This window comes from Cinclus cinclus, chromosome 5, assembly GCF_963662255.1.
Source record: "Cinclus cinclus chromosome 5, bCinCin1.1, whole genome shotgun sequence".
NCBI classification, from domain to species: Eukaryota; Metazoa; Chordata; class Aves; order Passeriformes; family Cinclidae; genus Cinclus; species Cinclus cinclus.
Window position 1 is genome coordinate 10,654,219 of NC_085050.1, and position 14,015 is coordinate 10,668,233.

The 14,015-nt window shown below is 38.3% G+C and overlaps 1 protein-coding gene across 1 annotated transcript in view; it reads left to right on the forward strand.

The window, feature by feature from the left end:
- Positions 1–14,015, forward strand: part of ABLIM2 (actin binding LIM protein family member 2) — a 98,215-nt gene that overhangs the window by 43,113 nt on the left and 41,087 nt on the right. The window contains exons 7-9 of the mRNA XM_062493360.1: positions 7,377–7,464; positions 10,085–10,143; positions 13,073–13,150. Of these exons, the coding sequence (XP_062349344.1) occupies positions 7,377–7,464; positions 10,085–10,143; positions 13,073–13,150 (225 nt within the window). The remainder of the gene's footprint in view (positions 1–7,376; positions 7,465–10,084; positions 10,144–13,072; positions 13,151–14,015) is intronic.

The window sequence follows — 14,015 nt, forward strand, 5'->3', positions numbered from 1 at the left end:
TTGTCCTTTTCCAGATTTTACCTGATTGTGGCAGGGCTGGATTTGCTCCTGAGCTGGACCTTGTTTGGAGATGTCACAGAATGAGATTACAGTTGTAATAGTGTATTTTTCCTTCTATTTGTTTTTTCTCAATTATCCCCCTTATGTTTTTTTAATTACTTTTATTTTTTCCCACAACCATTAGAAACTTCTTCTTCTGAGAGTCCAGTAAGTTGTTATCATTCTGAGATAAATGTTCCTGTTGGTACATTTGATCTGCACCTTATACCTGGAGGAATAAGGAGTGTGTGGGAAGCAATTAAAATGACTCAAATGTGGGTGGGAATTCTCAAGGCTCTGCAAAGCACAGCAGGATGAGCCAGAACCAAAACAGCACAAAATAACTGTACATGTGAGATTGCTAAAGCTGTAGATAATGCTGCAGGTGTGTGTAGTGAACATTTCATGTGACTGTTTCTTGGCATGTACTAGGATCATAAATGAATCCAGTAAGGAGAAGATGAGGAGAATGATTGATACAAAACATTACACTGCATTTAGTGGTGCAAATCCTGACAAAAAGGCTTCGTTTGCCCTGGCACGCTGTTGAAGTGAGTCAGTGGTGAGTCAGGTCCACTGTGACTAAAAGAATTAGTGAGAGTTTTCTCCACAGAATTCTGTCTTTAACTTCTGGCTCTCACACTTATTTCTCCTCAACACTCTTGTATGACATAAACAATAGATATTTTGCCAAATACCTCTGCCTTGACAATGCTGTCTGTCCCTTCAAACCCAGTAGATGATATGACAGCTGTTTACTAACTTAACCATTACTGTATACAGCTATTACTGAGTAATTCTTTGAGTCCTTCTGTTGCATATGCAAAAGTCTGGCTTTGCTACAAATGTGAGTGGAGATTTTATGTGATTCCATTTAAAGCTGGTGGCTGAACAGAGTTCTATTCCAGGCACAAAAGTTATTTCCTGAATAACATCACTCTAACTTGTATATACCCTTAGAATTCAGTTTATGGAAGTCAGTACAGTCCCTGCAATATGCCATAATGTGGATACAGTGGCAGAGTTATCAGTGTGTGCATCCACTGATTGTGCAGTGCTGTGCACCTTCTTCATGGTACTCCTGAGGGAAAGACAGGACAAACATCTGAGCCCTAGATTTTACATGGGCTTTTGGATTGAATGCACATTGTGCGATGTGGGTTGAAGCACTGGCCAGGAGCAGGAGGGTTGTATTAACATGTGGGAATAAGCAAGAACAGCCCCTGATTGGGTTTGCCTAATGGTTAGAATAACTTAATAGGAGAATTTTCTAAGTTAGTTCTGTGCTGTTAGGTCAGAGAGTTATTAGATAATACCTAATGTAGTTCTGGGAGCAGGAATTAAAACCTTATATCAGCCAAAGTCAGGGAACTGCATTTACCTACAGAAATGGTGAATCTGCCTTTGTAAATGCAGTGACTGATTGGGCTATTTAACAACAAAGTGCTGTATCTCATTCAAAAACTTTATTAAATTTCATAAAGATATGTGTGTGGAATTCTTTTTCATACCTGTGCTTCATTTTCAGTTTCTTGTGCATTCCTGGCATGTAAGAAAAAGCACAATTCATTCACATAATGGCTTAATATCTCAGTAAAAACAATCATTTGGGGAATGAATGAAGAAGTATAAACAGAATTAATTAAAAATCCACTAAAGGAGTTCAGTGATTTTTTCCAACATTTTTATTTATATACTCTGAAAAAAAAATATTCTCAGTGAAAGTACATGTTCCTCAATGTTGAGTTTAAAATGATAGATAATGAAGCAGATATGAAATTATAGATAATGGGAGCAGAACAAAGCCAGCAGATTTTAAGGAAGTCATCCACAGAGTGCAAGAACTAGCAATGTGAGTTTGGTGGAGGACAGTCATGATAGTTGAGGGGTTGGAGCACATATCCTGAGGAGATGTTCAGGGAGCTGAACTTTTTCATCACCTAGGAAAGTAATGGAACCTAATAGTAGTGTTCCCATACCTTGAGGATGTGGACACAAGCACCTTACTGAGGCACATGGTGGGAGGGCAGGAGACAACTGTCACAAATTTACAGAAGGGAGTTTCTGACTGGATGAAAAGGGAAAAAAAATCACTAATAATAACTAAGAATAACTACTATCCATTGGAGCAATATTCTCTGAGTTGTTCAGTCTCCATCCTTGAAGGTTTACAGTATTCAACTGAAAAAATTCCTGGGCAGAATTGAATATCAACCCTGCTTTGAGCAGGAGGTTGGATTACATTACATGAATTGTTCTGTCATTCTGTGCTCACTTGCACATTTCCTGGGTTTAAACTGAATTATATTTCTGTTGCCTGTACTATGAAGTTTACCTGAAGGAATATCAGTGCCCTTTTATAAAAATATGGGAATGTCCATGTGAATGGACATTGCTCAGGAAACGGAGACAAAATATACAAAAGAGAATAATTTATTGTCTAATCAAACTTTTACACTTGCACCCATCCCTGCATTGCCTAAGTGATTTTCCCCCTCCCATCCCATACAAATAGTAACTTCCCTCCACTTCAAAAGCCACAGTAGTCAAGTCATATGTCTTCTATAAGATCTTTAATACTTCATTTCAGGTTGAGAAGCTGCCTGATGGGAAGACTTATTGACTGTCAGTGGTTTAGTGCTTTATTCTGTTTCCCTTTGCTTGGACACGTGGTTGTCTGGTGATGACACTACTCCAACGAATTTGTTCCATGTGAAAAGCTTTTAACTAAGAATGCTTTATACCAGTTTTCTGTGGGCTTTGTTTGTGGGTCAGGCAGCTGCACCATGCCTTGGCATACCCTCCAGCTCAGTGTTTTGTAGGCTGTTTTTCATTATTTCTGTTCAGGGTAGGGTACAGTTAGGACTTGGTTTAGGGATTTTAGAGTACGAGGTTGGCAGGAGCTGGATCTTCTCAATAGACAACACTTTGTGGTAATGAAGAACTATAATAGCAACTATATTGTATTATAGACTCAAAATGGAAAATATGCTTTGATAAGCACTGCAGCAGTCCAACCTTTTGTCATTTCCACAAACCCCTTACTCCCAGCAATAAAATGTCAATTACCTACCCCTATGCATTTTGATAACAAGATAGAAATTTTTATTGTTATTATTTTTTGTTTTTACAGATTAGAAGTTTACTGATGCTTTTAATTCTCAGGAAAATAATCAGATAGTTGTAAGTTTATCTAGTATATTAAATGATTTTCTGTACTTTGTCTTCCATTTACTAACTGCTTCATTGAGTAATGCAGTGAGATAGGATGAGCTTAGACTTCAGTGATGAATCAGACATCAGAAATCTTGATTCTTCATTCCAGGACTCACCTCACACTCTGAGCTTTCAGCTGCTCAATTTCTCCTGTGTCAATCCGTAAGCAATTGTTGCTCATCAACTGGAGTAAAAAATTATATCAATCACACTTCTAGAAACAGCATGAGAAACCAGGCAAGCAATGTCATTGTGGTAGAGTTACAGTTACTGTGCATATCATCTTTGATATTTTCTACCACTTCATCAGTTATGGCAGCCACAGCCAGAAAATGAGCAGGGGTTTTTGCTGAGCTGTCTGCAGTAATGTAATATGCTTTTCCTGGATGATGACAGCTAATTTAAAACTCAAACAAAACTAGTTAAGGTTTTTCCTTTTGGTATGAATTACTCTAGTTTTGCTAGCACTGCATGTTTTCCAGGCCTGGTGATCATACTGCTCTGAAGTCTTTCGAATAACACCCCTTACTGTCTTCAAATTGTGCTTTGAATGATGCAATTCACATTTGCCACATCAGCTTTATTCTCCTTTTACTTCAAGCCCTCAAGTTATGAGGAATGAGAAAAGGTGGCTGTATGTACTTTGTTGCAGAGCTCTCTGATCCTGCTTTAGGTGAAGCATTGGTTTGTCTGTTGTTGTGCTGTGGGACAGGTTGGAACACTGCCATGGTCCCTGTGCTCAGGGCAGGGACTGCAGGATGGCCATGGCTCCCCTGGTAAAACATTCCTCATGTTGATAAAACATTCCTCATGTTGATCAGCCCAGAAGGCCCTTCCTTCTCTGAAGAGGACACTTCACATTCAAAGGGGTATCTTATACTTAAAGGGAAAGAATTAGCTCGTAATACTTTGTCTCAGAGTGCTGAGGGCTGTTTGACTCTAGTTAAATTACACACTAGGAGTGCAGCTTGCTGATTGTGGAAAGCTGGTTCATGGTCAGTTGAGGAAAAATTGAATTGTTGGTAAGGTACTGTATTGCTAAGGATGCTTTGCTATTCAGCTTTGAGATAATCTCAGCTGAAAATTAGTCTTCAAATTGATCTTCACAATAATACTATCTTCACATCTGGACTCCTGTGCACAAAGACCTGGTGCAGTCTTGAAGCAAATGTAGGATATTGAGGAGGTTTTTTAGAACCTATCACTTCAACCATAAGAAATGTCTCAGAGATTAATGTCACTTCTGTGCTGTGTGTGTTGGTATTCTATTAAACACTGAGACAACAATCTGTCAAACTAAGCTTTCTAACTATGCAAAGAAGAAGTAACCATATGGTTAGGAATTTGTGGCTACATTGAACTACCTCACATTAATATAAGCAAGAAGAGAAAATGATGAGGCCTTTATTACAGCTAAACCAAAACCATAAAATATTTGCTGCCCTAAGCTTGTAAAATAGCTGCATTCTGCTGGAACCAGTTGTTCAACTATGAGACCAAGCCCCTGAAATTGAGGGGACAGGAGAAAGAGGCACTGATGAAAACCTCCTTTGCATTTACCCAAGGGACTCTATGATTCGGTCTCAGGTCCTAGGTTTGAATGTAATTTATGGTATCTAATCAGAGTAACTGCATGTGCATATCAATAAATAGTATTAGTTAATTCCTGCATCAGCTGCCTAGCCTCAGGTTCAGCTAGCACCTCTCATTTGGAAATATGGTGTGGTCTTTTTTAAATGCTTCCAAGTGATGAAGTGCCTGCTATGACTTGTCTTCTGTGCTTTGATTAGAAGAAGGACAAAAAGAAAAAAATAAAAGGGACGACAAAAGCCACTGTCAGCACTTAGACTCATATGGAAATTTTTGAGTTTGTGCCATTTTAATTCAGAGATAATTATTCAAAGTCCATTGGGACTCTCCTGGTGTGATCATCAGCAAAAGGATCACTACACTTTTCTCCCCTAATTTTTCTGTTACAGTTGTGTCTATGTCATAAAAGAGGTCTTTCTGTGCCATTCTATACCTAGTTGATGTTATTGACTATGCAAGTGAATTCACTAAGTGAATTAAAATTATAGATTTGCTTGTACTGTTAAATTTAGGGAAATAGACTTTGTTCTGTGATGCATCCGGGTTATCTGAGAATCTGTCCTGGCAGTTTATTTTAGCAAAGAAGTAATAGAATTCCCTTAGAGAATGTTAGCCTGGGAATTGCATCATCTGTGCCGAATCAGTTGAATTACTGTGGCTATGCATTCCATTAGCAATGCTTGTGCGCTTCCAAGGGAAATTATATTTCTTTTCAATTTGATATGCCAAACATAAGTTTATCTGGTGATAACTAAATACTCTTCTGTGCTTAAACACTTGCACGAAGGCAAACAATTTTAAACCTGAAGTTTAAACTCAATAGTGATACTTTTTGGTCTGGTTCTTTAAAGGTATCATCACAGATAGCAGTGACCATCTTCCATGTCTAAAATTGCAAAAATCAATCTGAAATCTGCACAAATAATAACAGAAGAAGAGTGAACTGGAGCAGAGCTGTTTTCAAAATGGCAGTTCTGATGTGATGTGTTGCTCTTCATTGCCAGTCTGAAATGCTGCAGCAGGTTTTCAGGAGTGAATCAAGTTAACACCGATGCAGTAAAAACAGAGATTCTTTAACCTAGATTTCCTGCATTCCTGTGATTGGTATTCTAAATGGCAAAATAGCCCCCATACCCAGATTACATTCTTTAATATAAATGCTTCTGAAATCTTTGAAATTTAGTGAATAAGAAAGAGTTAGAAAAGTGACCTTTGTAGTAACAGGGCTAAATTTCTAGACTGATGGAAGGGGATTTTCAGTGCAGTGCTGTGAGAGCCTATTTACATGCTGAAGGCAGTGGGGCAATACTTGATAGTAGTTTCTTAAAGGTACCCACAATCCTAGTAGCACTTTCAATGTTTTTTAGGTAAGCAGGTTATGAGACATTCTACATGAACTAAAATTTACATATTTTTAGCTTCAGAATTTCTACTGAAGTCAGGCTTATCTTAATCTTAAATTAAATCTAGTTTACTTTAGCTCTAAGGTGTAGAGTTATTTGACCTCCTGGCTTTTGTCCCTAGTGGAAATGGCATTGACCTTGAGCCATTTAAACCATGGGCAATTCTGTCTAGCATGGAAGAGTATGGGGTCAAACAGGAAAAAGGCGATGCCAAGATCTGGCTTTCAGTTCCGTAGGGATTTTGAAGAGTGAGGACTGCTGGGAGCATATGCAAGAGCTGTCTTTGGGATGTTGAACTGTTTTTTGAGTACCATCTGAAAGATGGGCTGGGACTACAGTTTGGAGGGACTGGACCCTGTTGTTCACTCAGCAGGGCTCCACAAGTGCTCTTTTTGTCACTCGCTCAAACCAACAGTGCAGGTAATTGAGAGTTTAAATATATGGACATTGGTAAGTAAAACAGTTCTGAGCAAATTGAGGGCTCAGTCCTGTTCTCATTCCAGTCAGTGGAAATGGTGGTATTAAAGTATGTGGATTAATCTCTGAACAGATGGCAAAACTCTTGGCCTGTCCATGTGAGGGTTTCAGTGCACAGTACCCAAAACTGCCTGCTCTGGACTTAGTCCTATAGGCGGGCTGCACGCATTCCTCATGGAAACTCTTTAGCACAAGTTACCTGCAGGACACTTTCAAAGCAGCTACAAACATGCTTGCACAGAATGGGTTTCGCTGAGCATTAGGATTATGTACTCAGCTGACACATGATGAGCATATGGTTGAGTTGCAAATCCATGCTCAAGGTAATGAGCTCCCAAATTCCTTGTGCTGGTAAGTCCTAAGCTACCCTGCACTTTGGTTTACAGTGAAAATGTGTTAATGCATAAATTTGTTTCTATCCTGTAAATTCAGAGACTTAACTATTGCACATAAACTTTTTTTTTTAACTTTGTGTAGGCAAGACCACAATTATATTACAAAGCATGAATTGTCTAGAATGAAAAATTAGCATTGTGGTTGTAGGAGACTGTTGAACTAATTGTCATTAACGAATGAATTATTCAAGAGAATGAAAGAAAAACTGCTAAATTGATCAATACACTTAATAATCTGTACCTTCTTTCCAAACAGGCAGGAGAAAAGCATTATCACCCAACCTGTGCACGATGTGTCAGGTGCAATCAGATGTTTGCAGAAGGAGAAGAAATGTATCTTCAAGGTAAATCAAGCAAAGAAAAAATAAAACAGTTACACTTGGCTGTCTTGCCCACATCTGCTTGCCCACACCATAGGCTTGCACAGGAGAAATTCAGTGTTACAGAAGGACTTGTGCAATAAAGTATGCAATGGGAAAAAATGTCATTTAATATAAATATGACCTGAAATCCTTCATATGTAGTTACTTCTAGCTCTACTAAACTGACCAAAGAAAACTGCTTACACAGTTTAATACAGAGAAAATAAAAGCTTTTGTATATGTCTTTGACTGACAGTATCTTTTCAAAGGAAAACAGAAAAGAGAAACTCAGTAGGATGTGGGATCAGCAAGGCTGGTGTATTATCCTAAAATCAAATGCCTGCCCAGATCTGTGTTTACAGCTTTGCAATTGTCCGTGGTTTTCTAAAAGTGTACTTTAACATTTTTCGTTAAGCTGGAAAAGTTAGACGTGATTTAAAACACAACAGTGGTCTCAGTAAGATCCAATTATGGTTTAGTACTTTATTTTAAATGACAATTTTATTGTCACTTTGGTTTGCATCTGGAACTGGCTCATTAAAGAACATGGTGATACTTGTCTGTGCTCGTGAATTTTCCCTGAGGAGCCTTTTCTTCTGGTTGAAAAGGATCACAGCAGTGCTAAAATCCCGTACGAAATCAATGCTTTACAAAAGTACATCAAACTACAAATTTGTTTCTAGATTTCAAACCTTCTGAAACTTGTTTTTAAGTCAGTCTTCTTTCTAAATTCCATTTGTTATAAGGGTGGATATTTGTTAGGTGTTGTTCTGATTATTAGTTCAAATAATAGCAAGGTATGCTCAGGTTCTATTCATCCATCTTACTGTATTTTCTGATGCATGGAATATTTACCCAGCTTACTGTCATACCCTTTTTGTCTTCACATGGAGAGCATTTTCCATTACAAACTGGATTGATTGCCATGAAAAATCTATTAGTTATTTGGACTTCCTAGCCTGTTAAATTATAAAAAATGTTGGAGCCCAGGGTTTTATAATGTGTTCTTCATCCTCTTAACAAACTACTTTAAAGTTACCTTAGGTGTTGAATGTTCCTGAGCAGAAATCTTCAGTGATCATCCAACAGGCAGCTTTAGGGTGAAAGGACTTATTTTCTTCAGTATGAAAAAGTTTCACAGACAGTGTTGCTTGGCTATAGACAGTAGTTAAAAAACGACAAAAAAAGTGATCTAATGGATCTTAAATCCATTGGAATATCAAATTTGAAGCAATTTATGGGACAAATGGGGCAAGCTCAGATCCACTTGTAAGTGGAAGATTACTTAGTATTAAACTTAGAAGTGCTATAAAAAATGTTTCTTAGTCATTCAGTAACAAAAAAGAATCAATACCTTAGAAAACATAATTTATCTGGTCTGTACTTATAGGTACTCTTTTACAACAAGAGTTTGGGTTCATCTGGGTTATTTTTGTGAAATAAATTCTAATGATCTCCGTCTGTCTTCTGGGAAATAGACTTTCTATCTTGTTTCCAAAATCCACTAGTTAGAAAACTATCAAACTTCTGTGAAAACAAAGCATTTCCAATAACTCTTCTTGATACTCTCCACCCAGTATAAACATTAAATATTTATTATGCAAAGGTTCTCAGATTCCAGTTTAGTCAGGCAGAAGCTGCAGTGCACTCACATTGTTTAACTCTGGAACTTTAATCTGTGATGTGTCTGAGCTCAGACTGGCATAAACATAAAGGTTTCTTCTTACTATTAAAACTTGCCAAAAATTACTTTATATCATTATACACATTCCACTTCTACTGACCACTATTTTGAGCATCATGTTCAACTTCTTGAAATAATTTTTTCCATTGCGACTAGTGCAAAACTATTCAAGTTTGTATCTCACACTCACTGTTTACTTAATCTTGTCAAGATCCCCATTTCAATACCTGTATGCAACAGAGGATTGGTTCATTTGGTATCTCCTGCTTCCTGCAGGATGGACATCCCCCTGGATTTATGCAGTTCCTTAGTAGCTGACTTACAAGAGACAAAACATGGGAAGTGTAAGGTCAGAACAGTGAATAAATGACAGACTGGATTTTCAGCTAGGATTACATGGCACAATGCTATTCCATCCCACCATGGCGTGCTGCTGTGTATGACCCAAACCTGACTATTGCAAAAATATGTATTATAAGAGGGCAGAAAATTCTAAGTCTATATAAAGATATAAAATTACCATGAAACAGATTGTCCAGAGATGTGGTGAAATCTCCATCTTTGGAGATTGGCCCAGCTGGACACAACCCTGCCTGCTGTAATGGGACCTGCCTTGAGCAGGAGGTTGGACTGGTGGAGCTCCACATTGCACTTCTTAGGACTCAGATTTTGATGTTGATCTGCCATACTGAAGTACATGTAGCTTTCTGAAGTCCTTCAAATGCCTGTGATCAGGCTCACTGGTACTGAGATGTTGTCATCTTGACCTCTGAAAGTATCCTGCACTAGCAGAAGAAGTAGTCAGTAACCTGTGTCTTATAAAACCTTATAGAAGGGTTTTTTAAGGTTCTTACTTTGAACTTTTTAAGGTTCTTACTGTGGAACTGAGTAAAGCAGAACTTTAAATTTACTTTACAGGAACTTCCATTTGGCATCCAGTTTGTAGACAGGCTGCAAAGGCTGAAGAAAAAAACAAGGTAAAAAACTGTTTTTGCCCAGTGTTATTTGATTGACATATTCTCTATCCTTTTTTTTTTTTCAGCAGGCATGGATGGAAGAGTTTGGAAATGTTTCATTACTGTAATTTTAAATTTTAAATTATGGGCATCTAGTTGGATAATGAAATGTAATCATGTAATATAAATATTCTGCTTTTAATCAGTGATTAAAGCTACCGATTAAGGAGAATGTTGACCTAAGAGTTATATATATATAAGCTGAATAAGGAAAAATGTGAACATATGAATAAGAAAAAAAAAAGTTAATTTTTAACTTCTGTCTGATCATGATGTTATCAGTTCATGACCTCTTTTCATGTGGCTCTGAACTTAAAAGATCAGAGGACTTTCGCTTTATTTGTTTTTACAAAAAAGAAATCTCCTTGGAGTTTCCATTTTATTATTTGCTTCTAAAATCTTGGCAAGCCAGCCACAATTGAATTTAATCTCTGGCTTTAAGTACCTCCTTAAGTTGGATGATTGTGCACCTCTCTGTGTGCAAAGGGAAAAGAGAGGAATTCTGGCAACTTGAATAATTACAAGATTAGCAGATAAATAAACTCTCCCTAGGACATGAAGAATTAATGATCCTTCTGAAGTGGTGAGAATGAGTTACAGCTATCACATTTAATGTAGAGGCCAAGTGTGGGTTTTTAATTTCTGATGTTCTTTGATGCTCCAAGTGGTACCCTCGGTGTCCTTATTCAAAAAAGCTCTGCTTTCGTTCAAGGCTTGGAGGAAGGCACATAGGACAAGTCAGAACAGCAGGCGGCATCCATAAAAAGATTGTTAAATCTGGTGTGTTAGCAAGTCTAACTTTGACTAAATTATGGATTGAAAAAAAAAATTGTTTGGGCTTTACCCTAAAGGATCTTGGCTATAGTTTTTGTGCCCCTGTGTATGGAAAGTGATTGCTCTGATGTTCTTTATGACAAGCTTGGCATATCAAATCATTTTCCCAAGACTAGCAGTTTTTCTTTTTCCTTGAATTTTTCTATTTTTTGATCTTTATGTTCATTATTGAAAAAAATCAAACCAGAAGGAAGGATGCCATTTCAAAGAGAGTAATAATGAACTTTTCAACATAACTTGCAAAGTCTGGAATGGATCTACTGCTTGAGAAATTTACTGTTCAATCTTGCATTTTGTTGTTTTTAAGTTATCTTCCTATATATAGATATATGAACAGCATGTAATTAAAGTAGGTGACAAAGGCAAAAGGAGAAAGTGGCAGCATGCTCCAAAACTTTGGAGATGGAGTGGAGGGGAAAAAGAAGTTGTGAAAGAGAGTGACAGCATAAAGAAAGATGATGGGAGAGTGAGATTTTAGCCAGAAGGGAGGAAGCTGGAAAAGGAAGGAGAAATCAAAGCAGCAAGGGAAAGTAAGGTCTATAAAAAGGCGCATAGGGAAATGAGGTAAGTGGAAGAAAAAGAAAAATGTGTATTACAGAAAATAAACTAACAGAGGCAATAGAGTCAATGAAGGTGTGAGATTTTATTGAGAAAATCTGGGAGATGATGTGGAGCAGGCATGGATGGGGGTGCTAAAAGGGGTAATGGGTCATGAAGAGAATAAAGAACATGTGTGAGATGTGAGATATTTCATATCCAGTTCTTTAGTTACCAGTATCCTTCAAGTCCTTCTTCTCCCTTCACCGCCCAGTTTGTGGAGGTGGCATTGGAGATTGCCCTGTCCCAGGTGCAGGACCTTGCACTTGGCCTCGTTGAATTCCATGAGTTTTGCATGGCCCCACTTCCCAAGCCTATCAGGATCCCTCTGGATGGCATCCCTTCCCTCCAGCGTGTTGTCCCCACCACACAGCTGGATGTCATCTGTAGGTTTGCCAAGGATGTGCTCAATCCCAGTGTGGGTCATGGATGAAGATATTAAGCATTACTGCTCCCAGTGCTGAGCCTTGGAGAACTCCACTTGTTACTGGTTTCCACTTGGGCAGTTCAGAGAAGTTAGTGAAAATGTGCAAGGCTCATGCTGGGACCTGCAGTAACCTTGGTGCCAAGGGAATGCCCTGGTGGGCTCTTCCAAGGGGTGTCAGGAAAACAGGACTCACCCCTTGTCTGCCCTTGGAAGGACCCAGAGCTAGAAGGAAACCTTTGGAGATCCTCTTGTCCAGCCCCTCTGCTCAAGCTTGGCTGCCTGGGGCCTGATGCCTGTGACCATGCTCAGGACACAGAATGAAGCTCTGAAGCTTTATCTGGGAATCCTGAGCTTAATCCAAAACAGACTTTACGGGGTTCAAAACATTGAAATAGTGCAATTTTCTTAAGTTATTTTTCTATTTTGCATTGAGTGTCCTATAGAGACCTCATGAAAGAGAAATATGGTTTGTACATGACATCAGTGTATTGGTGACGCTTTCATGTAATTCACAAAAGTTCTGGAAATCTGAAAAGTGTTTTAATTATGCAGAAGAGGTGTCTAATTAGAGTGTTTTAATTAAATGATCATTCCCCAGGTCCTTTTCCATTTTGTGTTTGCTGTGAGTGAATGGCATGGCAGTGTGACATGTCTCAGACAGTGTAGAATGGTTTGAGGGCATAACCTTGGAGTAAAAATGTTGCTACTGCATTCTCTTGTGACTTGACCTGTCTCTGATAGTTCCCAAAGGCTGTCCTGGCACCCCAGAAATGCTCTGGGCCCTTTTGTTCTGAAGAGCAGGGATGAGAAAGCTATGTGTAAAAAAAATGATTGCATGCTTAAAATGTTGAATTGGTTGTCTGCAGGTGTTCTTTCATTTTTAACTCCATGTTTTGAGCTCTCTATAATATGTCATTTTTGAGCGGTAAAGATTTAATTAAATTAATTTTCTTGTATGCCTTTGTTGAAATAGCAGTTATATTATCTTTGACTCTCCTGTATTTCCTTTCCATTTCACTTCTCCTGCCATAGGAAACTCGGACTTCCTCTGAGAGTATTATTTCTGTACCTGCTTCAAGTACATCAGGTTCCCCAAGCCGTGTGATCTATGTGAGTATTTCCCAGTGAAATTTGTTCTGTGGGAGGTGGAAAACCTCCTGCTTCCTCCTGCAATTTAGCACGTTACATGGAAAGTTAGAGTCTCCAAACTACTGCAGTTGGTGATTCCTCTAAAATGGAATTATTTTGTCACATTTAAAATATTTGAATAATACATTTGCTGTAACAGAATTCTGGCATATTCCTTCTATTTTGGGGGGATTATTTGTAGCACTTACAATACAGCTAGAGCTGGCTTATACCAAAGCATGCAGAATACCACATTTCTTTCTGAAAAGTTTAAGTAAATAGTACAGCCCACAGGTAGATTACAAGCTTAGATTTGAACACAGCTCGTTTAAATTGAGCTCCTGAGCCTGCAACTGATTGCTTATGAAAACAGTAATGTGTGTGATTGCAGGACTCTGCCCATACCAAATGCCAGTCCCTCGCTCAGAGGACCTTTGATGTGTTTATGGTTTATAGAGTGCTCTGGAAACTCATTGAGAGAATTTTGAAATAACAAGTATAATGAAATCTTAGGATTTCTGTTTTTCAATACAAGATCAAAACTGCTGTAGTGTAGTGTTCATGGCCAAATTCTCAAGGCTACCAGCAGCAGATAAAAAATGCAAATGTGGTATGATCCATAGAGATACCTCTTGCAGGGCTTCAGCATTTCCAAGGCTTTTCTTTCTCCTGGCCAAGTATCCCTCAGGTAGGCAGGTCATCCTCATCAGTTAGAGCTATATAGTGAGAAAATTGCTGAAGATGCAATTGACTTCCAGAGAGGATATTATACAAATATTAAGGGCTTTTATCTCCTACACCAAGACAAGCAAAAGAGTGCTTTGGATCCAAACTTGTCATTTTTCCT